The sequence below is a fragment of the Ceratotherium simum genome, chromosome 15 (genome assembly GCF_057802395.1).
Source record: "Ceratotherium simum simum isolate JZ-2026a chromosome 15, ASM5780239v1, whole genome shotgun sequence".
Lineage (NCBI taxonomy): Eukaryota > Metazoa > Chordata > Mammalia > Perissodactyla > Rhinocerotidae > Ceratotherium > Ceratotherium simum.
In genome coordinates, this window is record NC_141914.1 from 23,864,492 (window position 1) to 23,890,934 (window position 26,443).

General features: G+C 41.5%; 1 protein-coding gene across 1 annotated transcript; it reads left to right on the top strand.

Annotated features, from left to right (window-relative positions):
- Positions 1-104: 104 nt before the first annotated feature.
- LOC101402590 (protein mono-ADP-ribosyltransferase PARP15) lies at positions 105-26,443 on the top strand. The gene is given in 17 exon segments (XM_087440150.1): positions 105-227; positions 1,650-1,766; positions 5,165-5,388; positions 6,395-6,629; positions 7,777-7,855; positions 9,114-9,211; positions 9,213-9,264; positions 11,665-11,727; positions 15,096-15,267; positions 18,494-18,632; positions 18,635-18,713; positions 18,795-18,892; positions 18,894-18,935; positions 23,113-23,256; positions 25,680-25,842; positions 26,156-26,169; positions 26,171-26,443. Coding segments are annotated over 17 exon segments (2,115 nt in total).

Here is a 26,443-nt window from a genome sequence, read left to right on the forward strand (position 1 = left end):
AGGTAACACTCAGGTCTGCAGCCACCTAACTCACTCAAGGAAGAACAAAGGTCAATGTCATCAAGACCTGGCAAGAAGACGGTCCTAAAAAATCCTCCCATATCATGTCTGGAGATCAGGTCACCAAATTGAATGTGAAGCCAGCGGTGTGTGAAGACATGAAAAACAGCATAGAGGATGACAGGAGTTTGACTGAGTCTGATCTATTCAAGGAGATGGTCATAGTAGTAGGTTGTTTGGAGGATGTAAAAGAATTATAACACAATTAGACACCAACTGAAACACTAAAAAGAAAAAACACAATTTGACAGAGAATCTGGCTGGTTCTCCTGGAAGGATTTCTAGTCTTCACATCATGGCTTTGAAAGAGTCTGTACCCAAGGAATTCTCAGGGTGAGACATCATTGACAATGCTTCCACCAAACATACCAGACTGCGTGCAGGAGAGTATAAAGTGAGGAATGAAATTCCTGAGCCAGTCAAAAGGATTGTTCAAGAAGCCCATTCCCTGTCCTTCTGGAGTTTTCTGTTTGTTACAGAAAGTAGAGTGTAAAAAATTCTCTAAGACTATTTTAAGCAGAGAAAATCCATATCCTTTTTGAGATAGATCAGGCATAGAAAATACCTTTCATTTCATGGGTTTCCTCTGATCAAATGATAGTTTGATAGTTGTTGTCTGGAGCTCTGTGTTGAGAAAGATTCTGAGGCTGTATCTGGGTTGATTGAGAAAGAGTGCTGACACCAATTATAATGTTTGTCACAGGTGCGGGGGGCGGGAGCAGAAGGGTGACACGTGCCATGTTTTTACCATTCGTAAGTGTGAGAACACCATCAGGTAGATCAACTCCTCTTCCTCGACTCTGAAGTGGATTCAAGTACTGTATCCTTTATTAGCTAGCAGCTTGGCTCTGAGCAAGTAGCTTCATCCCTTTGCACACTGGTTTCCTCCTCAGGAGAATGAAGTTTCTGAACTGGATGATCTGTGATGACCCTTTAAATTCTAAAATTCTATGACTAATGAATAGTCAAACCACAAATGCACTATTGTGGAGGACTGAGGGGTGTGTCTTAGTTTGGGTTCCCCCAGAAGAGGACCTGAGACAGGTGATTTAATAGGGAAGTAAAGGACACTGATAGGGTGCGTTCTCAAATCCCACTGGGGAAACTCAGAGCAAGTCCCATCTGGGAGGCAAGGTCACTGTGGTAGTTTTACACCAACTCCTGTCAATCATTGGATGAGAGCTTGAGGGGGTGGGTGGGTGGCTTAATTTACCTGCACTTTCTCTCTGCTACCTGGGTGAGCAAAGCAGGCTTTGGCACTCCAGATAGTCCTCAGGCAAGAAATACAGTTGGAAATATTCTTAAATAGTAAGGGCATCCTTAAATAGTAAGAGTTGGGGATATGGACAGAGTCTGCTAGGCTAGGATTCTTGAGGGAATAAGTCAAAGTGCTCACTGGCATTTGGGGTATTAAATGCAATTGATACTCAAACGTGATAATAAATTGTTTGCTTTTGAATCTTGAGATTGAGTTATGAGTTGAGTTAGAGAAGTCCGTGAAATCTAATGGTTTTTTTCTCTTTGGACACCTATGAGGAAAGTGTTCAGATGTTATTGCCTGGTAATACTTTTTACTGTTTTCTTGACAGTCAAGAGACCAAGGCAGCGAGAAAGATCATCTTTCAAACAGAAATGTTATAGCCTCAACCCAAACCAAAGAAGGTCTGAACCTTGTGTTGATAAGTGGTGATGTAATATATCTCAGGGTAAGTGGTGCTATTTAGTAAACCCACCAAGGAACAATGGGATCTAATTGGTACTGTGATTTAAGGTCAAAGAATAAGATCATCTAAATTTGAGAAGTTAAACCCACCTGAGGTTCGTGCAAGGCTATATTTACCATCCACTATATTCTTTCCCGTGCACTCAGGTGAACAGATCCAGGTTTACCCACAAACCAGGGTGTGCAAATCCTCCCTTTTATTTCTCTGTAGCCTATCTCGACCTGCTTTCCACCCAGTTCTGTTTTTCTCTCCTGTTCCGGTTAGCATTAATGAGGAGGACATATGTACATCACGTTATAATATCACCCTTCACAAACCCACCCTGTTGCTCCTGCCTGAGCACTTTCTGAGACACAGGCAGAATGAGGAAGGAGAAAGGTTACCACCACAGGTACTAAATGCTCAGCTTGGCTCTTGCCTGCTCCTCCCCTCCTACTGCTTCCTTTTCCTTGGAATCACCAATTAGCAGGATATGCAGGCCCTATGTTCCATCTATATTGACATCCATGATACTGAATCCTGGCTGCACATCAGAATCATCTGGGAGCTTTTGAAAATGCTCCCAGCTTTTGAAAATGGGGCTCCCATGTCCCACCCTTAGAGGTCCTGATTTTAATTGGTTAGGTCTGTGGTCTAGGTGTCACTACTTTTTGAAGGTGTTCCAGGTGATTCTAATATGCAGATAGGGCTAAAAATTATTGATTTCGATTCTTCTTCAGAATTCTAGAGCCCCCACCATTTTGACACTTGATATTTACCTTCAGATGGCACACATTCAAGACTAACGGACAGAGAACGCTTCTGAGAAATTTGGAGACTCTTATGGATTATGAGCCACTGGAAACATTCTTTGCTTTTGCTGCAGCTACTGAGATGGCAGAGGAGAGGCAAGACAGCCGCTGTCTTCTTGTTCTCTAGAGTAAATAGAGTCCTTAGACTTTTAGACGTAGGTTCAGGACCTTGTCCTCAGATCTGCAGGTTGAGAAGTTGTATCTTATCATTTTACCAAGATATGATCTGACTCACACTAATCAAACTCATGAGACTTGATTGTAAAACTGGAATTGTAATTATTTAATTTACAATGAGAAAGATAATTGCCATGGCTGCCAGGAATATTGAGCTCTGCTTGAGTGCATGAGTGACTATGATGACATTGCTTAATGAGTATAATCAGACCAGAAAAGAACTGGATAACATGAAAGTACAGTGAGTTTCTTTTTCACTCTAGGAGTGGACATAGTGTAGTGGGTTACGCAGACCAACTCTAGAGACAGTTCTGGCAGGGATCAAATACCACTCTATGACTGACAAGCCATTGATCCTGGTCCACATCCCCCTTATGCCTCAGTGTCCTTATCTATAAATATGGACAATGATGATATTAGGATTCTTGTGAGGTTTAAATATAATAATTCATATAGAGCACATAGCACCTTCTTGTTACATAGTAAAGGCTCAAAAAATGAAAGCTATTATCATCATCCACTTACAATGGACCACTTTAAATTTTACCTTACCCACTCAGTACTACAATCTAATTAGGATAAATATTACTTACTCTCATCTTTTGGGTGAAGAAACCTAGGTCTTTTCACTATATAGTCTCTTAAGTTGATTATTAAACTCTTGTTAACTCCTGTCATGGTGCCTATTCTCACCATTGGATGGTGTTGTATAAACTTTGGAATCCTCTTTAACTCTTTCTTCTCAGAATTCCTTTTCCTATCCAGTTAGTTTCCAAGCCGCCTTTCACAATGACTCATGTCCATACCCTTTCCTCTTCATTCCCATAGTCACGTCTTAGTACTGCCCTAGCCTATTCATCTTTAGTCTCTGTCACCCTCCAATATGTCTCCTACATTGCTATTTGATGCATATTCCAAAAACATTGTTTTATCAGGTACTTTTCTGCACAAAAATCTTTAGTGGTTCCCTGTTGCCTATAGGATAAATCCAAAAAAGTGTGATTTTTAGAGTCCTCCATCATCTGGCCCCAAATCTCTTTCCAGCCCTGTCTCTCACTATTGAAACTCTCCTTTAGCTCCGTTGGACTACTCTCTGACCTTTCTCAACTTGATATGTTTTCTTAGATGTTCCATCCACCTAGAATGCCCCACTGCCTTCTTTCTACCTGTCTCAATAACATCCATTCCTCAAGGCTTGTCTTAAATCCTTATCCCCTTTGTAGAGCCTTTACTAATCAGTCCAGTCTAAATGATTCCTACCTTTTTTTGAAATTCTTTAGCAATTAATATTTGTATATTTAATACAGAGTTTCTTTTGAATATCTTGAACTGATTTAAACATTAAGACTATCTTAATTTTTTACCTGTTAAGATATTGCTTCCCCAAAGTGTGTAGGAATCAGTAAGTAGAGAGTGAGGCTGCAAGTGGGAGTGAGGGGAATGTGGGATGGATCTAGTTTTTTTGTTTGGGTTTTTTTCTTTTTGGAAGGGTCGCTCATTCTTATCCCTGCAGGGGGCTTCTCAAATCTTCAGATCAGTGTGCTAACTAACCTCATACAAGATTGAGGTGTACCCACGAATGCCAATTATTAACTTAGAGTGAGAAATGTAACTATTACATGGCCCAGAGACATAGACACCTTTTAATTCATGACGAAGAGCTCCCCAAGGAACCAGAATACTCAAAATCTGCATAATCAAAGCATTCTCCCCTCCAAATTTGAACACGAAATTGGAATAAATGGAATTGGATGAATTGAATATCTAATATCTATTGGCATCAGCTATGATCCATCTTGCCAAAGGGCTGGGCTCAGCACAGACACTGGAGAACTCAATGCTTCTGGACAGGCTTGAATAAACACTGCCTACCTCCACCTCAGTGGTCTTCCTCTGTGTAGGCCTTCAGGGCTGACCAGACCCCAGCTTCAGATGGACCCATTCCTTTTTTAGGTAGTTAATGAAGTCAAAACAATTACTCTCGGTTCCAGCCTAAAAGCAATTCTCTCTCTTCCTCAGTCTCGCTCAATCTTTCCATGTCTTCGTCTCAGTCTGTCTCGCTATCTTTCTCTTTCTGCCTCTGCCTTTATTCTCAATTTCCTTCTTTCTCTGCCTCTCTTTGTCTGTCTCTGATCTCTGTTTCACTCATTTTCATAGCTGTGCTCTAACTTCTTCCATGTTGACTTGACAGTAGTGGGTAGAATATTTCCTTCATTTCTAGGTTTTGGGGGTCACCTCATTATGGTATGTAAGTACTAACAACAGATCGTAAGCTCCTTGAAGGTAGAGCCGACAGGTCCGTATCACAGGCAAAACGTATCTTGTGAATTACTTCACCGTACTTAGCAAGTCATAGGTGCTCAATCATTATTTACTGCTTCAATCTAACAAATTGTTGCTGTTTTTCTTAAGGCTGATGTCATTGTCAACACAGTTCCCATGAATCTTCAGCTTGGAAGAGGGCCACTGTCTCAGGCTCTTTTGCAGAAAGCTGGTCCAATGCTCCAGAAGGAGTTAAATGCCACCAGGCAGGGAGCAGAGGAGGAAGTGGGGAGCATATTCATGACAAGTGGCTGTGACCTGGACTGCAAACCTATGCTCCATGTCGTGGCTCCAGGCTGGGATAACGGGCAGGGTCTTCTCGGCAGTAGAGAAAGTTCTTAGTTCCCCACTTCATTTGTTAGCTTTGGTAATCTTCTTCTGGCATGGTATAGATCAGTGATTCTCAACCAAAGTGAATTTATCCACCAGGGGACGTTGGCTTGTGACAACTTCTCCTGGTAACTAGCAGGGAGAGGCCAGGGCTGCTGCTAAACATCCTATAAAGCACACTCCAGCCCCCACAGCAAAGCATTATCCGGCCCAGGTTAAGAAATCCTATTATTGATTGAACCCTGTCTATTTGTTGAAATCTTTATTACATTCCATGGAGAGTCCATCACAATTACCAGTTATTTCAGAGTAACTGACTCTCAAAAGTGCTAACAATCATTGGGGTTCTCCAGGAATGGAGTCTGAAGACTAGTGTAATAATCCTTCAGTATAACAAAGAGATGTGGCCAGAGCTGTGGTGAAGAATGAAGGTCACAGGTCAGTGCCCTTCTTTTGATGACTTAATTGTCACCTCCACATCCAGTTAAACCTCCCAACTTGTTTTTTTTTTTTTTTCAGAATATAAAAGTAATACATGCACGCTGCAGAAAATACAGAAAAGTACAAAAATAAAAATCATAATCCCATCATCTAGAGATGACTTTGGTTAACATTTTACTGTATTTCTTTCAAGTTAATTTTATGCATATTTTATTTCTTAGTTGAGATTCCCTTCCAAACATTTTTTAATCCTGCTTTTTTAACTTAACATAAACATTTCCCCATGTTGTTAAAAAATCTTCATAAACTTCACTTGCAATTGCAATGAGATACCATTGTTTATGTAACCATTCCCATACCATTGGACCCTCCCCTCCTGAATGAGTTTGAATCTCTCTGGAAAATCCTCTCCCCTCTTCTCATTCTCCCTTTCTGACTCCCCAGGCCCTGACAAAGCCAAGAGTAGCAGAGAGGGCCTAGTCAGAGTTGCTGGAGCCACCATTCTTTCTCTTTTCCACCAGCTTGAGCCCTAACTTATATAAATGTACTTTCTACATTTCAGATTATGGCAAATATAATCAAGAAATGTTTGACAAATATAGAACAGCTCTCTCTCTCATCAATCACATTTCTCATGATTGGAACAGGAAACTTGAGGTTTCCCAAAGCTATTTTTGCTGAACTAATCCTTTCAGAAGTGTTCAAATTTAGCAACAGTGAGTGGCTGAAAACCTCAGAAGAAATTTAGTTTCTGGTACATCCAGATGATGATGAAAGCCATATCGCTTCTGGTCATTCTGGCAAGTCAACCGAAGTGCAATCAGATGTCTTTGTAGATCTATCAATAACAGTGTTTTCTGCTTCCTTGCCCATAGGTGTGGTTTGCTGATAGGGGGTTGTCATATGACAACCTAACTAAGAGGTACCATTGATAACACATACAATCCTTCTTAGACAGTTTATCGAGAGACAAGATAATCCATAATAAATAAATCCTTAGAAAGAAGCAGAAAGTTATTGGCATAAAAGTGGTCTAGACACTTTAACACGGACTAAACGAAGCTAAGTCATGGCTTTATCTTTAGGGAAAAGGCTAGAAAAGAGAAGCCTCAAGGATTTAGTTATTTGGATAGATAGAGCCAGTCTATACAGATCTGTGAGGGTCGAAAACTAAAAATACCAGCACCATATTCAGTGATGGAGAAGCAGTCGGCACGTTCACCAAGCGCTCACCACCGACACTGCCCCTGGAAGGTGGCATTCCTTGAGGAGCGCTCCTCCGCTGGTTGGCCCACTCTGAGTACCAACATCTGGTTTTCACCCTTGAAAAAGTTCTATTGGTTTTATATAAATTGCGCATACTCACAGCAAAAGTGCAAACAACATAAAAGTACAAAGAAGAAAGGTTTGCATCTCGGTTTGGCCACTTAAAGGTTGAGCGAGGTCACCTCTCTGAATCTCAGTTCCATCGTGTGTAAAATGAGCATGGCAGTAACTCCGCTCAGAGTTGTGAGAATTGAGAGCATGTATTGAAGTGTCCAGCACACAGCAAGCCCCAAAACTGGGTGCAGAAACGGTTATTCTTACCTTTTATTACCTGACTTGAAGGGCAATTGCTTCAACTTACTAATATTAGCACTTAAAAAAGATATCAAAGATAATTTTGTTGCCTAAGTTCTTAGTTATTCTCAGGCATTTGGGATAGAAGTGTGGTCTTCCCACAAAATACAGTAAATCAGCACTGGTGTTTATTGAGAAAATTTCTGGGTTGAACCACAATCCTTTAATTGAAAAGTCTCTGAGGTAAGAGGAAATCTATTGAGAATTATTGTTCCATATTGATGTCTGATGATCAATGCTCCAAAGAATTGGATTAATATTTCTACAGAATATTGTTGTGGTCAGTAACTGTGCTTTTTCTCTATTTCCAGGTGTTTTTAGAGGAATTCACTAGTCAGTCAAACAGAAATCTCAACGAGAAGAGGATTCTCATGGCTGGAGATACCCAAGGTCTGGTAAAGTTGTTCTGCTGAGAAAATATTTCCCTTTCCTTAGCAACTCTTCAGTGTTAGTTAAAGTCCAGTTGAAGGAGACAAATTCACATGAAGACCAAATCAGTGATGGAGGAGGTATTAGAGCATGTTCCATTGTCTGGGCACACAGAGAATAAGTTATATTGATGTAAACCAAATCGTTGGTAATGAGGCAGAGTGTCTAAGACATGATAATAAAAGATAACTAGAATGTGCATAGCACAGTAAACTTTATTAATTGCTTTCAGATATCTTATATTATTTAACCCATACAATGGCCCATGGGCAAGTGGTTCTGTTTCCACTGTGTAAATGTGGAAAGGGAGATCTAAAGAGTTTAAGGGACGAGTAGAAATGGCACACCTAAGCCTCAGAGTGGAGAGTGGACAGTAATATGCCAACATGTTCTAGGTAATTTCCTCTGAGCGGCCTTTGTATCGCTACCCCAGTGGGATGCGAAGCGGCAGGAAGAGCTCACGTTTGGAGTTAGTGAGCCATTTCACATTGGACAGATGACCTAGCTACTCTGAGACTGATTTCCTTTGTGTAAAATGGTAATAAAAGATTCTCCCAGAAGTGGAAAGCTTCAGCTATAAGATGAATATGATCTGGAGACCTAATGTACGGCATGGGGACTATAGTTAATAATAACATGTCGTATACTTGAAATTTGCTGAGAGAGTAGATCTCAAGTGTTCTCACCACACACACAGCCCCCCCACACACACACATACACGTAACTATGTGAGGCGATGTGTGTGTTAATTAGCTCAAATGTGGTAATCATTTCACAATGAATATGTATAACAAAACATGACATTGCACACCTTATACACAATTTTTATTTGTCAATCATACTGTAATAAAGCTAGAAAGCAAAAAAAAGAATCTCTCAGAGACGTTGCCGGCGTGGAATGAGAGTGCACTCTGCCCTCTCTCCTTCTTCCTCACTCCTTTCTCGTGACACCGCAGCAACTTTTGCAAACAAACAGATGGTGCAGTCAGATGTCTCTGCCTCACCCTGTTTAACTGAGAAAATATAGATATTCCTACTGCCACAAAGCATTCTTTTCTAATTCCTTAGAAAAGAAAACCCAGCAGTTTAGCAGGTGAGGAGACAAGGCAATGTTTGGATTTATGTGGGGGGAGAGAGGACCGGGAAGAGAATAGGGCCCCGTAATGTTTGTTCTCCTCCAGAAGCCAGCTAAATATTTGTCCTCTTTCTTTCTTTCCAGCTCTCTTAGGGACTGTCTCTAACCCTGAGTTTGAAACATATGAAATGAAAATTGGTGCGATTACTTTCCAGGTTGCTCCTGGAGATATCACCAAAGAAAAAAACAGATATTGTTGTAAACTTGACAGATAGGACATTTAATCTGAAATCAGGTGCATTATTTAAACAATATAGTTGATTGTAACTATTATCATGACTAATGTCTGGGAGGAATTGTGGCCATGTTACCCTTAGTAGACAGAGAGTGTTGTAGAAAATATGTGGGCCCTGGAATCAGAAAGACCTGGGTTTGAATCCTGGCTATGCCACTCAGCATTTTGTGACCTTGGACAAATCACTTAACCTCTCTGAGCCTCAGTTTCTCTGCCTGTCAAATGCCTATTTCCCAGAGGAGCAGTAGATGGGGTATAACTGATGTAAAGTGGGGGGGGGGGTAACTGATGCATCATGTTTAGGCAATGTCAGCTCTCCTCCCCTTTTTAGCTCTGAACTATCAAATTTCCACATGTATAATTTGATAGGCATTAAGTTCCTTTTTTTAATTTCCCTTTTTATGTAACTCAGTTGGTGTGCACATCTCACCTCCAGTAACTCATCTCTTCTCTACACTATAGTGACCCAAATGAAAATTCAACCTTTTTTCTTGATTTTCCCTAAAATCTTCGCTCATCCCCATTGACATAACACTTTTGAGCATGCCCTTCCCACACATGTCTATTCGTTTATAACTTATATACATATACTCATATACTCTTATATATTTTATATATTACAAGAGATTAATTTTTAAACTAAAAGGGTAAGATAAAACACAAATGGAAATAAAAGTTTAAATGCTTTCTAAATCGCAAAATATCATGGAACTTACTATGCAGAGGTGAGTCTGTAGAATAGCTATCCGATTTATCAGTCATTCAAAATGTAGACATAAAGAACCTTCAATTACTTGAAACTTGGTAAATTAAACATATGCATTTATCCCTGTCCCCTTTTGAAACTCCCTTAAAGCAATAGGAAATGAACTTAAAGGGCACAAACACAAAGAAAACGAGAGCTGGAAGAGAAATAACAATGAAAAAGTAGCAGCAACATATTTCTAGAAGATGAGAAGCAGCTAGCTGGTGGAGGTAACTGACCTGGAGTGGAGAAGACTGAGAACCTGCCAGAGAGAATGGCTGTCCCTAGAGACACAGGAATGGAGGCAGCAGGAACCTGGGAAGGCAGGGGGCAAGTAAAGAGATGAGAACAGAATTGGATGAAATTCTGTATCACGAGCCCTGGGACCTGTTGATTCTATCCCCCATCCTATGCACCAGTCACTTCCCTTGCTCCTCCCTGACCAGACATGGGAGGTTTATTCTCTAGAGATTCTGGACTTAGAGCACCAGGCACAGGGGAGGGTGGGGAGCTAGACTGAAACAGTATTTAAGTGAAGTCTCTGTACTGAGCAATGAGCCCCTGTCCCTGCGGGGCTCCCAGAACAGCACAGGGGCTTATGCCCTCCAGGCATGAGATTGGAGGGTCCTTCTGGGGAGACGCTGAGTGCCCTGAAGTCCAGTACTTACTGCCTGCTCACCTTACACTGAAGACTGCCAGTCAGCCAGCCTCCTGCACATAGAGCTTCCAAACTCACTCTTAAACATGAATGGACTGGCAAAGACCACCCGATGTTTGAGGAAAACCTCCACCATGGCAAAGTCAGAGACCAAAACAAACAAACTGAAAAAGGAATTTTTAAAAAACAGACAATTCATAACAGACACACACATAATCAAGGAGATGCGGGTAGATAGACAGATCTTCATAATCGTAAAATAACTAACATTTATTCAATAGTTTCTGTGTGCAGATCCTGTCTAAGCATTTTCATCCATTACCTCTTGTACTGTTCAAATAACTGTGAGGAAAGTGCTATGCTGTTCTCTGTGTAACAAATGAGGAACTGACTAGTCAGGTATTAGCCAGTAAGTGGTGGAGTCAACTCCAACCCAATCTGTCCAAATGCAAAGTCCATGTTTCCAACCACTCCACCCAGCTGTCATTAGATGTGACCAAAGTGCTGAAGCTACAGCCTTGACTAGAAGATTCACTGCACTGAAGCCAGCCAGCTATGTCTAATGGTGAAAAACAAAACAAAATTAAACAACAAAATCAAGGAACTTAAGGAAAATGCTCCATTTTATTTCAGATTTGAGATTCATGCTTCTCACCAGTATCAGAACTTTTATTTTTGTATTTTCATTCAATTTTATAAAATAAGGTAGAATGCAAAAAATTTCTAATAACTGTAAAAATATCCTGGTACAAACTGAGACGGTAACATGCAGACCCTGGAGACCTTCAGGTACTGGGCGATGCCATCATGCTGTGGGCCAGATTGTTTATTCACAGCTGTTGAATGAAGGTTGCCATAGAAAAGATGATTTTCTGTGGGAGGAGGACATCAATGGATTATGCACAAAACAGTGAGTTGGACTAAGTCTAATCTACAAAAGCTATAACCACATATTAAATTTTAACTAATGCCTTTACCATTAACATGTCTTATTTAGGGGCATCAAAAGCAATTTTAGAAAGTTCTGGACAAGCTGTGGAAAACAAATGTGCTGTACTAGGTATGGTCACATGTTACTTTTGGCTACAACCTGTTGAAAATTGGAGGGCTGAGAATACGGTGAGAGGACCCATGGGAGGGCGAGAGTGGGGAGTAAGTGGTGAGCGCTCTGGAAGAAGGTCGCTTCACTGGGCGAGCAGACATAGGTGGTGTGACTTGGTGGCTGTGTGGGAGAGGTCCTTTCTCCCAGCATCCCCTCTGTCTCTTGCTTCCCGAGTATTAAAAGGAACCCAAGCCTGGGTCCTAATAATCCAGGCTCTACCATATACTGAGGGATCCTGGGCATGTCTTCTGACCTCTAAGAGCTTTGCCTCTCTCACCTGTAAGATCGTTTTACTAACAAGGAGTTTGGTAATGGCTTTCCCACAGGTGGTTGTGAGGCTCAGAAGGAACAATGAATGTAAAAAGCTTTGTAAACTGTAAAGTGCTGTACAAATCATCTTTTATTTTGCCCAATCTTGTTCTGCTTCATACAGCATATCATGTAGCTGACCTCTAATCCTTTTATGAATGAAGGTGGGAGGCTGGGTGGTTCTGAGGTGTTTTCTGACACCAACCAATTCTCCAATTCTGCTATCTACCCAGAGTTAGCACCAGATTCCACAAGTCAAAGGGCTCAGTCCCCCAAGACTGCCCCCACTTCAAACACCCAGGGTCTTTGCAAGTCCCAGGGGCCGCCTGTACTTCTGATGGACTGGCTATAAATTCAGGGTTTCCCACAACCCCCTTCTCAGGTTTGACAAGTCACTAGAACAACTCACAGAACCCAGAAAAACACTTTTCTTATATTTCCCAGTTTATTATAAAAGATACAACTCAGGAACAGTCAAATGGAAGAAATGTGTCCAATGACAAAACTAAAACAATTTAGTAATGAGTTTGAGGTCCTTTATTCAAGGGAAGACAATCCATGGACTGAGGAGTACGGTGCCTCTCTAGCAGTGAGCACTATTCCTGAGGGATTTTGGGCAAGAGCGAGTTCATAGAGCATGAGAAGAGGAATGGGGAAATTGAAGATGTTTGGCTGGGGTTGCATATCTGACCTTCTCTAGAAAGATCAAGGAACAAGGAGATAAGTACAGAGCCCAGAGTTGGCTAGGTGTTTAGGGCTTGGCTGACAGATATACTGTGTTCCTGGTCAAGTAGAGCATTTACAGGAAAACAAAAGTTCGGTTTCAAAGTTCAGTTTGCTGATGTGGCACCATGGGGAGGAGCAGCTCCATCTTGGGCCTAGAAATTTATTTAAGCAAATGTGTAGGGCAAGGAGGTAAAAGCAATGTGTTCTGTGGAAGAAGGGGCACAGAGTTTCAATGACCTTTCCAGGCATACCACCCTTCCAGCACCTACATGAGTTTACCAACTAGGAAGTTCCTGAACCCTGTTGTTTAGGGGTTTTATGAAGGTTTCATTACAAGGCAAGATTGTTTAAATCATTGGAATTGTGATTGACCCTGGAGGTCAAGGGTTGCAGATGAGAGTTCTAATCCTCTAATCTTGGCTGGGTCTCTCTGGAGACCAGCCCCATTCTGAAGCTATCTCATCCCACACCCTCTAGGAGTCATCTTGTTAGTGTATCAATACACTCATCACTCAGGAGATTCCAAAGGTTCTAGGAAGTCTGAACCAGCAACCAAGGACAAAGACCAAATATTTACTTTTTATGATATCACTGTGGAGAACTTGTAAGAGTGCCCATAAAATATTTATCCTTCAAAACTGGGACTCATGCCTTGCCAAGTAGACACTCAGCTGTGAGTGTGATTTGAAGAAGTTGTGGGAGATCAAAAGTGACCACCCTGAAATATATCTCTTTACTTTGATTATTTTCTCTGATGGACATTTCACCTCCCCCAAACTGCCTAAAGAATTTAACGTAGAAGACCTGTTTCAGGAAGGAGCGACTACCATATGATGGCTGTAATATAATGTAAAATAGATATTACAGTAGGAAAGGCATCAAACCCCTCTCATCAAAAATTCTGACTCTCCCAGGCCACATTCTCTAGGTGGCCATGAAAAGAGTTGCCAGACAAACATTTACATTTATAAGGGAAATCTCCATTTGTAAATGTATCGCCCTCTCTGTACCAGGAAGAGAGGGATGACCTCATCTCTAGAAACTTATGAATGTGGAAGTTGAGGCCTTAAGTCTGCATAACAACCTTACCCTTGTTTACTGTGCTTTTCTGGTAATCTCCCGTAACTGACTCCCCCCACCCCCAACATCCTCCTTTGTCTTTAGCTGAAGATAGTATTTAAGATGAGAATCTCTGCCATTGTGTTGAGAAACTCAGTTTCCCTGGTTTCTCCCATGTATACATGTTATTAAACTTGGTATTATGTTGTCCTGCTAACTTGTATTAATTATTTGGCCAGCCATAAGAACCTTAAGGGAAAGTGTGGAGGGGGATTCTCCCTCTTCCCCAACAAAGTCATAGTGTCCTACGTTTGACAATAATACATTCCCACAACTTGCTCTGCTATCGTGCCTGAAACTCCTACTTCAATAGCCCTCCTCTGATTAAGACACTTTCTCTGGAGGAATAAATCCATGAAGAGAGATCAGAAGAAGGAAATATTGATCACCAGCGTGAGGATGTTAGCAGGGGTCTGTGCGCTGGAAGAGCCAGCTGTCCCTTGGAAGGCAGAAGCAGAGAAGGAAGCTGGGCTGGATGAGCTGGGAAAGCCTAAGGAGGCTGCCTGGGAGAGGAGAGCAGGTGGGACACTCCAGGGGCAGCAGGGAGTGCCTGGGCAGTGGGAGCCCAGCAGGAGGGCAGGGTGGAGTGGGCAGGGACCCAGACTCGTCCTCCTCCATTTGCTGGAGCCCTGCCTTTCTCAGGGTACAAAAGGGCCTTAAAACAGCCCTGGTAATTTTTCATGTGCTTAAGAGCGCTCCAGGTCCTGAGGGAGGGGGAAATTGTCATCCTTTCACACCTCCACACCACAGAACACGTTGCTTTTAGCTCCTTGAAAATTAGCTCCACATAATTGCTCTTCTGGACAGTAGAGTGGGAGTTCAGATCCTGGGCAATCTTAGGCTACTGAGCTTACCTCTCTGTGCCTCCATTTAATCTGTGAAATGGAGAAAACAGAACCTGCCTCACAGGCTTGTTTGGAGGGTTGAGTGGATTAACCCAGGTAGAGTGCCTCAAATATTCAACAATGTAGCTGCTAAGTTAAAGAATCCTGATTGTAGAGAAAATGATCCTGTCACAGTCCCAGTGAATGAAACCAGCTGGGTGGAGGGAGGCTGCACTCAGGAATCTTCTTGGCTTTTCCTGATGTCAGCTATTTTCATTTCTCAGTGATAAAGGTGTTGCTTCCACTAAGTATGTTCTCTGTGTGTTTCCTTTTCTTTCTTTTTTTCAGCTGCACATCCTCACAGAGATTTTATAGTTACACGAGGTGGATAGCTAATGTGCAAGATAATAATGCATGTTCTTGGGGATAATGATGTCAGGAAAACTGTGTCCAGAGTTCTAGAAGAGTGTGAACAGAGGAAGTACACATGGGTTTCCCTTCCACTCAGTGCAGCAGGTTTGTATCCTCTTGTCACTGTGTGAGATCAAGATTTGGCCACCCTAAAATCTATCTCTTTACCTTGGTGGTTTTCTCTAGGGACATTTGACCTCCCCCACTAACCGCCTAAAGATTTTGACATGGTGGCTCCTTCCTGGAACAGGTCTATCATGATGGCTGTAAAGATAATGTATGATAAATATTACAATAGGAAAGGCACAAACAAGCCCATCTTATCGGAAGTTCTGTCTCTCTGGCCACATTCTCTGGATGGCCCTGCGAGGAGTTGCCAGACAATCATTTACATTTATAAGGGAAATCTCCATTAGTAAATGTATCTCCCTCTCTGTTTTGAGAAGAGAGGGGGATGGCCTCATTTCTAGAGGCTTATCAACGTGGAAGTAGAGGCCTTAAAGCTGCATAATAACCTTACTCTTGTTTGCTGTGCTTTAGTGGTAATCTCCTGTAACTCACTCCCCCCACCCCCAAAATCCTCCTTTGTCATTGGCTGAACATGGTATTTAAGACGAGAATTTCTGCTATGGTGTTGAGAAAAGCAGTGTCCCTGCTTTCTCCCGTGTATACATGTTATTAAACTTGGTATTATTTTCTCCTGCTAACCTGTCTTGTTAATTATTTGGCCAGCCCTAAGAACCTTAAGGGAAAGGGCAGAGGGAGATTCTCCCTCTTCCCCCAACATCACTCAAAAATTGTAAGCAATCCAGATCCCTTTAGACTTAGTCTCAGTCTTAACGAACTCCATGTGCTGAGTCGAGGCAGCAATAGTGATGTCAGAGAGTGGGCAGCCTTTCAGACCCTGAGGGCCACCTATGGGGCCTCTGCCCCTTTCACCCATCTTTCTTCTTTGTATTATGTTCCCTAAGTGTCTTCCCATGTTGGGCCCTTAACTTCCTGGTTTTCTCACTCTTCTTTTTTTCCTTTGGGGGATTCATTTACTCTCATTATCTCAATTACTGTTTCTGCCCTGACTCCCAAATCAGCATTTCTAGCCTTCTCCAGGATCTCCTCTGGGACATTTCTCTGTTCCAGAAATTAATTATAAGAGAGTCCAAACTCATCATCACCATCATCATCCCTTGCAAAGCGTCACCACTCTTGAGTTGTTTTCTAGTTTCCTCCTTGGGTGGTGCCGTGATGCTCCCAGCTTCCTGCCACCCTTGCTTCCTGGTGCCCTGAGACCCCCAGAGTCAGCACGTCCCACTAAATCTTCTTCCAGGGGAGGTTCAGTTTTAGTCTTCCTTTTAGTTTCCAAACCCCAAATACCTCCCCCTTCTGGTTTACTGTGGTGTCTCCCACAGGCCCCTCATTCGCGCATTCATTACATTGAAATGCTGTTCCCCAGGTCCTGTGCAAACCGCTGGGGATGAAATCACAAGTGAGACGCAGTTGCTGTCCTCAAACCACAAGCTCAGCTTCATCCCGCTCACAGTTTCTAGGAACACTTTCCTCATCATCTCTCACATCACACAATAATTTCCCTAGTCGAGGATGATGCTAATGACCCGCTCCCTGATTCCTTCACCTCCCAAATCACGGGCTTTTTTAAAGGCCCTGAGAGAAGCCCTAATAATGCTTTTATAAGGTTATATGATGTAATAAAACTTCACAAGTACAGTATTTTAACCACGATGGGTTGAAACCACTGTTTCTTCCCACTGTCCCACCTCCCAGGCCAACTTCTCAGACTGCTCCTGGCACTGGGGGTTGGAGCGGCTACAAGCATTTTTGGATACAGCTAAGGAAAGGTGACTTGGAAATACAATTTTCAACATTTTAAAAATTTTTTGTGATTTATTTATTGTGATTTCTTTTCTGATTCTAAACATTCACTTTTATACATAATTTTATATTTGTAGTTTGTATTTTTTTCTGAGATGTATAAATTTCAAACCCTACAAAACCTGGACCCACTCCTGACTGTTAGTTTCCTCATTTTGCAGATAAAGATTTGAGGTATTAAAGCACAAGGTTATAGCTAGTAAGCAACAGAACTAGGTTCAAATGCAGGCAGCCTGGCCTATACATTTCAACCATGACATTTTTTTTTCATTATGTGTTTTTTTACCGTCATGCTCTTAATTACTATATTCTTAGCTACCACATTCTTATCTCTATTATCTATTACCTTCTATTATCAGCCCAATTTTATTGCTGAGTAAATAGAAGTTTAGAGATATTACGGGCTGAGTTCTGTCCCCCCAAAATTCACATGTTGAGGTCCAAACCCCCAGTACCTCAGAATGTGACCATATTTGGAGAAAGGGTCTTTAAAGAGGTAATTAAGTTAAAATGAGGTCATTAGAGTGGTCCCTAATCCAATGTGACTGATGTCTTCCTTAGAAGAGGAGATCAGTACACCGATAGATACAGAGGGAAGACCATGCAAATACACAGGAAGAAGATGGCCTAGGAGAGAGGCCTCAGAAAACAAATCTTTCCAACACCTTGATCTCAGACCTCTAGCCTCCAGAATTGTGAAAAAATGAATCTCTGTTGCTTAAGCACCAATCCATGGCGCTTTGTTATGGCAGCCTTAGCAAACTAATGTAAGAGGGATCAAATGACTTACCCAAGATCATACCACTAATCAGTGGAGAGCCAGGACCTATAAACCCAGATCTTCTGCATCCAAAGCATGTTCTCTTCTCTGCACTGCGAATGCCCTGCAACTAAAGCACACCAGGAACACACATGATGGGGAATGGTGCAGCTTCTCAGCAAGAGGTTGTTAGAAAGGACTTGTTAATGGATTTGAGTTTACGGTAGGTGACTTTGTGGCAGTCTCAAGTAAGTGGGGCTTTGCCCTGGGTTGGATACTTCCAGGAAGCAGACATAGGTCTATGACTGAGTATCTTATCTAGAAGGAGAGAAAAGCTGTGATTGGTAATAAAGCAGCCATCACTCACAGTAGTCAAGATGGAGGATGTCTGGCCAATTTGTGGTTTGGATAGCATTCATGTTTTTGTCTGTGGTCGGACATGAGTATACAGTGGTCTTGTTTTTGGCTTAATTCACCTCAATCACAGAGTGGTTTATGTGATAATGTTCTATGAAATAGTTTGTGTTAATTTGGAGAACACCAAGACCCAGCAAGTGCCAGGGCAGTTCCTGGCTTTCAGAGGCTGCTTTCCACTTGAACTGCATCAAGAACTACACTTGCCAAATCTTGTCACATGACCAGGACCAGCTGAAACTTCTTTTTGCCAGTAAAAAAAACTTTTTTTCAGGAAATGCTAGAAAAAACCTATCATCGTTGCTGATGACATAATCAACACTATTGCAGACTTCACATGGAAATATTCCACCCCGTCATTAAAAAAAGTTAAAGTTGTCATCTTTCCAGCTGAGTTGCTAAAGGTATTCCTGCTAAAGGTAACAGCATGAGAAAAAGAGAAGTCTCTGCATCACCTACCATTCAGTCCTTATTCTCCAGGCTGCATGTAAGATGTTCATCTTTAAAACATCACATGGTTATCTCTAATATCACTAAGAAAATGTTTAGATGTGAATGCTCATGGTTTCTATCAGTTTCAGGACTTGACAGACAACCTCCTATGATACATGGGAAAAGTACAAGAAGTGTGGGACACAATCTTCTGTCAACTGGTTCTTCTTCTGAGGGGCAAAAATCATGCCTGGGACACAGGAATAGCAAGTGAACAGGAAGAGAATAGAGACGAGGGAGCAGCAAAAGGAGAACAGGCTTTGAAAACGCTAGCCAGTCATCTCATTATTTACTTATTGATTGGTACTGAGCCTCAGTGTCCTTGTCACTACAAACTAGGTGATCAGTGCTAACCAGCATCTTGATGCTGGTGGATAACTTGATCATCCACCTCTAGACAAGTTAGCCTGGGAGTGGACGCAGAGCAAGAAGGGAGCAGCCAGAGTCCTCTGTTTGTAGCACGTCATGAGCAGGCAGAGTCCCAGGTGCGATTCTGTAAGGTGTGTGTTGATACATTATCTTTAAGTATCTGTGTCAACCTGCTTCTGTGACCTAGCTTCCCCCCATTTTGTGGCTTCTGTCCTGCTGTTAAAATAACAAGAAATGCAGCCTCCTCTGGCAATCACTATTTTTGCCAATTTTGAGCACTCACCCATGAAGCACTGTGAGTTTCACTAGTGATGAGGCACACCTGTCATCAGCAGCCTCCCGAAACTGAAAATTGTTGCCTCCTGCTGCCAGCAGGAATTTCAGTTCTCTCTGCACTTATTTTCTGTCTACTATTCTCCTCAGTGCAACACAGTACATGCAAGAGCTACACACACACACACACACACACACAATACATAAAAATGAAAATGATAGTTGGATCTGTTAAGGCTCTTGCAGTAGCAAGTAGTAGAAAATCCAATTTAAACTGGCTTAAGCAAAAATAGAATTCATTGATCCACATGACTATAAAGTCCAGACACACTGCACTCAGGTGCAGTTTGATCCAGGTGCTCATATGATATTGTCTAGACTCTGCCTTTCTTCATCTCTCACTCTCTTCTCAGCTGTGCTGTCTTTATCTTCAGGCTTCACATGGTGAAAGAAGGCTGCTAGCAGCTTCAGGCACATATCTTGGTATGCTCAGGTCCAAGAGGAAAGATGGTATCCAGTGGAGATATATACTTATCTTGGGAGCATGATGCCTGAGAACAGAAATGTTCATATAAGGACTGAGATTCCTTCTAATTGGACCAACTTAGGTCATCATCACAGCCAGGGAACTAGAATTACAATAACTGGCCAAGCTAGAGTCACATGTTCCACACTTGAGCTAGCAGGATAAATATCTGAAGCAAGGGGGAAGGGTCGTTCCCCAGAGAAAATTGTACCAGGAAAAGGGGAAAAGGATGCCAGGCAGTTAAAAATAATAAATACCTACTATAGTATCTAGGGATATATAAACTACCATTGTTTTCCCTTTGGTCTTTGTAGAAGAAAATTTTTATTTAAACATAAGAACATAAGTCATTATCAGTAAAGTGAAAAATAAACTGTTTCATTCACTGCTGCTTTCACCAAGAATTTAACTGGACTTATGAAATTTAAAAAACAAAATAGGGGGCCAGCCCAGTGGCGCAAGCAGTTAAGCACGTGCGCTCCGCTGGGGTGGCCCGGGGTTCACCGGTTCGGATCCCAGGTGCGCACCAATGCACCGCTAGTCAGGCTATGCTGTGGTGGCGTCCCATATAAAGTAGAGGAAGATGGGCATGGATGTTAGTCCAGGGCCAGTCTTCCTCAGCAAAAAAAAAAAAAAAAAGAGGAGGATTGGCATTGGATGTTAGCTCAAGGCTGGTCCTCCTCACGAAAAAGAAAAACAGGAAAGTTAGAGAAGCAAACAAAAAAATGACTTAAATCAGCAGACAAGTGGCCATATGGCACTTGAGGCAAAAACAAACAGCAACAAAACTGCCTTACATGATCTTTGTTGGTGGATAAAAGGAATAATATAGATAAAGTGTCAGGTGAAAGGAAGTTTGTTGGCAGAGGTAAGCAGAATTTTAGTAATAATTTATCTTATGTACTTCTTTAGAAGAGAACTTACAGAAGATAGCTTTAAGCTTCATTGAGCAGATGATACACAATTACTTTTCCAATGTATGTTAAAGCTATTTATTGTTTCAGAGAGCAATTATTGAGCACCAACTATATATCAGACACTAGAGTTGTAGATTTGGAGTCATGTAAGTAGGTGGGAGTTGAAGCCAGTGAGTGTGAATTGGATCGTCCATGGAGAGTATGAAGGGTGAAGAGAGTGAAGATTGAGGCAGAGCCAGGATTCTTGGTGTTTAATCTCACCTCCACACGTGTAGAGGAGACTGAGACAGGGCACACAGTGGGAGGTGCAGGAGGGCATTTATCTTGAATGCCAGGAATGGAAAAGTACAGTGACATTTATCTTTTAAAAGAGATTTACAGAAGAAGGGCTCAGGAAAGTGCCTGGCACATGGTAAACACTTACAGAAAGGTAGCTATTGTGTTGTTTTCCATGAAGCACTGGGCTGCAAGTCAATAGAACAAGATTCTGTTCCTTACTTTGGTGGTGGCCTTCCGTATAACATTGCATGCATGAGTACTCAGCTTTCCTGGGACTCGGTTTTCTCATCTCTAAGTTGTCTAGCCAGAGTCACCTCTTGCCCACAAGGCAGAGTAGGTAGCACAGTTTGGTGTGGCTTAAGGGTGTGATTTAAAGGTCTCTCCTCTCGGGCCAGCCCCGTGGCTTAGCGTTTAAGTGCACGCGCTCCGCTGCTGGCGGCCCGGGTTCAGATCCTGGGCGTGCACAGACACACGGCTTCTCCGGCCATGCTGAGGCCACGTCCCACATACAGCAACTAGAAGGATGTGCAGCTATGACATACAACTATCTACTGGGGCCTTGGGGGACAAAATAAATAAATAAAAATCAAAAAAAGAAAAAAAGTCTTTCCTCTCAAGAAAATACCCTTGGCTTTATACTTTACTCCCTTTGTAAGTACAGATACCTTTGGAGTATAGAAAAGATCAAGCTTAATCATTTTCTAAGAATAATAAACATGTTTATGAAGGACTTGGCATTCCCTAAAGTGCTTCCACGCCACTTATTATATTTTACATTTGTAATAATCCCATGAGGTGGTATACAGAGCAGGTCTTACCATTTCTGTCACATAGATGAGAACATGAAGACCCACTCAGAAGTGGTATCACTTGCTTGATGCCACATGGCTGGTCACAGGTTGAGGTGGATCAGGTCTTCTGATTCCAAGTCCTGGTAGTTTCTGCTCTGCAACCTCATGGCATGAAAGGAAGAGGGGGCCTGAAGAAATGCTTCACTGCCTTACTTCCCAGTCTTGCCTGGTGCATTCAGAGAAAAGAAAGTCGCAGGTCCAAGAGAACACTAAGGCCTGGTACCAGAAATGATTAAGCCAATATCTGAAAGGAGTGAACAGTGGAGAAATGAAAGAACTTAATTTACAGAAACTACACATCCTATCGTAGGGAAACTTCCCCATAAAAACTTATTTAAAACTAATTTGAAAAAGGCTTCCAGATTAGGGTTAGATGCTTCCCTTGGTCACCAGAGGTTCCTTCCCTGGAAGGACCTGCCAGACAGGAAGGGAGTGCCCTGGATCCCTCTCTCTAGCCTGGTGTATCTTTCACTAACAATGAATAAATTGTGGCTTTGTTTGTAGGGAGAAATCCTTTGGTTTATACCTGTGGTGTTGTGCCATTTTGTGGCATTTTCTTCTCTAATACTATCTGTCCATACTTCTGCTACTCACGCCATCTCAGGAAGTTGATGTGTAGCCTCAATGTGTTGGAAGTTTCTGGAAATCATTGGAAAGCAAAGGAAAACTCCTAGTTTCATCACTTTATATGGAAGCATTCACTTAGCACTTCCAGTATTTTCCTTACGTAGTGTTTACTTAGCGTAGAAGGTGAGATAGAGAACAATGTGCTTTAAATATCTTTAGTAGGGTCATCATGTGTCAAAAAACAATAATAAAGGACCACACTAAATAAAACTGATAAAGTTGAAAACATCAATAAATTGGCTTTCATGTTAAGGTATCAGTTTCTTATGGAATTAATTCTATAGAATTTTCTGGGAAAATTATAATTTCAAGCTAGAGTAAATCTAAGTCTACCTAAAAATTTTAGTTACACCATTATTTAACATATATCATATTAGTGTCAGAACCATTCACTTCATCTGTGGTACCAAATTGAGGATAATAAAAGAAGCAACTGTGAAATGTGTAGCTTTTTTTTTTTTCCAAAGCCCGGGATGAGATGAATGAGAAACAAGAGCGTAGGAAGTGCCCTGATTTTCAGACAGCCCTGGAAATGAATGTCATGTTTTCACCAAATGCTGACTTTCTAGATGATATTCCTGTACACTGGACTGACATGAATCAGCAGTGGTCCTGTGTGATCCAGCTACAACCTGGACAGTCAGAATATGACACTGTGAAGGACAAGTTCTCTCAGACTTGTTCTTCCTACAAAATAGAGAAGGTAATATTACATTAAAGAATTACTTCTTTTAAATATTGAAGAACAAATATGAAAGTCATCTTTTTTCATAACACTCTTCCTTCCTTTATTCCTTACTATATTAATGTTAATTAGACTCACTCAAGCTCCCTAGACTTCAAATCTTATGGTTCATTCATTAGCAGTAATGAAGGAGATTCCCAAAAGTCACATGTATATGTCTGGATACTTACAATTCACAAACCCACTCAAACTGATTAAACAAGAAGAAATATATTGGAAATTAATGGAAAGTGAAGAAGGAGGATGGTCTTTGAAGCAGTTTGATCAAGTTGTTCAATGATGTCATAGATCTGGTTCCTCTGGCTTTGCTGTCCACAGTGTCAGTCTCATCTGAAGGCTGGACTCCCTTTGTGATTATAGGATGGCTGCTGGTGGCAATCAGGGGATCTCTGTTTCCCCCATTCACATCCTACAGAAGAGAAACTGTGTTCTATCCCACAACCACTGGATAGGAGTCCCAGGCTTTGTGTTGAGTGGACCACTCCAACCAGTCTGTGTCAGGGGAGTGCCATATGCCATTGGCTTGGACCTGGGCTGTTGGATCCCATCATTGTGTGCTGCCATCATGAGATTACCTTGATTGGTTTAACCTAATTATAAGTGGAGAACTATAAGTGGAGCCAACTCTACCCAAACCAGGAGTTGCTGTGCAATGGGGATGAAGTGGAATGGATGTTTAGAAATTCCCACAATGTCCACTATGCTGCATAAAAATGTTAGCCAGTAAAGTATAGGAGTTTTTAGAAGGTCATTATCATATTATGTATATCAGAACAGGGTGTGGTATCATAATAATTTAAAATCTAGCTACTACTTCCATAAAACTGTGAACTTAACTACATTAGAGCACTTATGAAATTGTGTTTTGATAACCCTTCACTTTCCTGACTGCACTATTAGACAGTGGGCTTAAAGTAGGAGTCGCATCTTACTCATCTCAGGGTTCCTAGTACTTAGCACAGTGCCTAGCATGTCGTAGGATGCAATACTTATTGAAAGAACTTAATTGAATGTATGACCTTAATCCCTCAGAAAGAAGGAGAATCAGAAGAGAGAGACTCCTGCAGAAAGGACAGAATCTAAAGGAGGAGGTGCTTTGTGATGTGAAAAGCTATTGAGAGTACAAGAACCTCGCTTCAATAGTGTTTACCCAATATCTGCAACTCTCTTGGCCCTTCTCCTTCTGTCACACACATTTTGCAACAGTCCAACTTTGGATTTGTTCCATAACCTACCTTCTCTCCTGCTGCTCCTAGATAAAATCATTACTAATTCATATTCCCTAATAGCTGAACACTCCAGGTGCCTGGAATCCTTCATTACTTCCTCCAGTCAGTTTCCTGATGCATTCCCATTCCAAACCTTCACCACTCTCCTTGAGGCCTCCATCACTCTCAGCAAAATAACTTTTCCTCCTGCTTTTATTGTTTGGTTTCTCCTCAGCATCTGCTACAGGTATCCACTCCATTCTTCTTGAACCTCTCTTCTTCATTTGTTTCTAGAACATCATTTCCTCAGATTCCTCCTCCCTCTCTAGATATAGATTATCTGGATCCCTTTCTTAGGCTTTCATAGTCCATATGAGTTCTCCTAACTCATCCCTTATCTCTCTGAGGGGTAGTGATTTGTTTCTTGTCTTTCCCCTCCATTAACTAAAAGTTCTTGAGGGCAAAGACCCAACACAGGGCTTGATTCATAGCAGATGTTCAATAGATGACTATTGAATGTATGTTAAATTCATTTTCTATAAGGAAGAAGAACCAACAGAGAATGATGTTTTGAAAAAGTTAAAGAAAGACAAAGTTGTAAGGAAGGGGTGGTTCATGATTTGAAATGCTGTTGAGGGTCTAGAAAGAAATACTCATTAGATCAGCAATTATCAGCTGATTAATAACCATAATTGGAGCAATGCAGAAAAAACTGTTACTGGGAAGAAGACATATGGAGTGGGTTTGGAGATCAAAAGGAGTTGAGGAAATAATTATTGAATTATCACAAATTTTTGAATAGGTATTTGAATGTCAGTGAATCTCCAGGGATTCCAGGGAATATATATAGGTAAACATTTTCATATATACTTTGTAAGTTCTGTTATGTAAAATAGGTAGTAATAAGCACTATTACAAAGTACAGATACTAATAGATACTTTAGCCTATACTTTTTCTAAAGTCAGAAAGGCACCTACTCTCTCAATTTCCTGTTTATTTGCATTTTCTTATCCTTTTCCTTCACCTCCTCCTCCCCTCTCAGACCTCTCCTCCTCCTCGTCCTCCTCCTTCTCCATATTGCTTTTTTATAATCCACACACATGAAAAAAAACCCCACAATATACTGAGCTCTAAGGTCATTTCCAAAATGTTTTGCTTTTTGTCATTCATAGATTGAGAGGACACGGAATGTAATTGTCTGGCAGAGCTACCAGGTAAAGAAAAACCACATGGACACCAAGAACGGCCAGAGAGATAATAAGAGACTCCTCTTCCATGGGACAGATGCAGACACCTGTCTGCGTGTCTTTAATCGCAGTAATGCTGGGATGAATGGTAAGGAAGCGAGTAATCTGGCTGATCAGAATGAGGTGAACAGTAGTTCTGGTGTTGACTGTTCATACCCATGCAGTGTAGAACCATAGATGGCAGCCATATTGTCATCGTCAGGATGGAATGCACTGTGTTCCACTGAAAGGAGACTGGCAACCTTCTGAGGACAGGTGGAGTGAATTTTAGAAATGATGAAAAGTGGCTTTGGTGGACAAGAACTTCATTTTTAAAAAGTTTTGTTGGGTTTGGGCATGGTTCTACATACTGTGATAATTTTGTGTTCTTAGGAAGGCTTTTGTCTTTCTCTTTACGGCAGCAACCTATGGAAAATGGAACATATTTTGCAGTTGATGCCAGTTATTCTGCTGATGATCAATACTCCAGACAAGACAGCGGTGGGAGAAAGCATATTTATGTTGTGTGAGTACTTACAGGAGTCTATACACGTGGACGTGCAGGAATAATTAACCCTCCATCAAAGAACACAGAGAATCCCACAGATCTGTACGACTCCGTCACAGGTGATACCCAACATCCAAAGCTATTTGTGGTATTCTCTGATAATCACACTTATCCAAAATATCTCATGACTTTCAAATGTTAA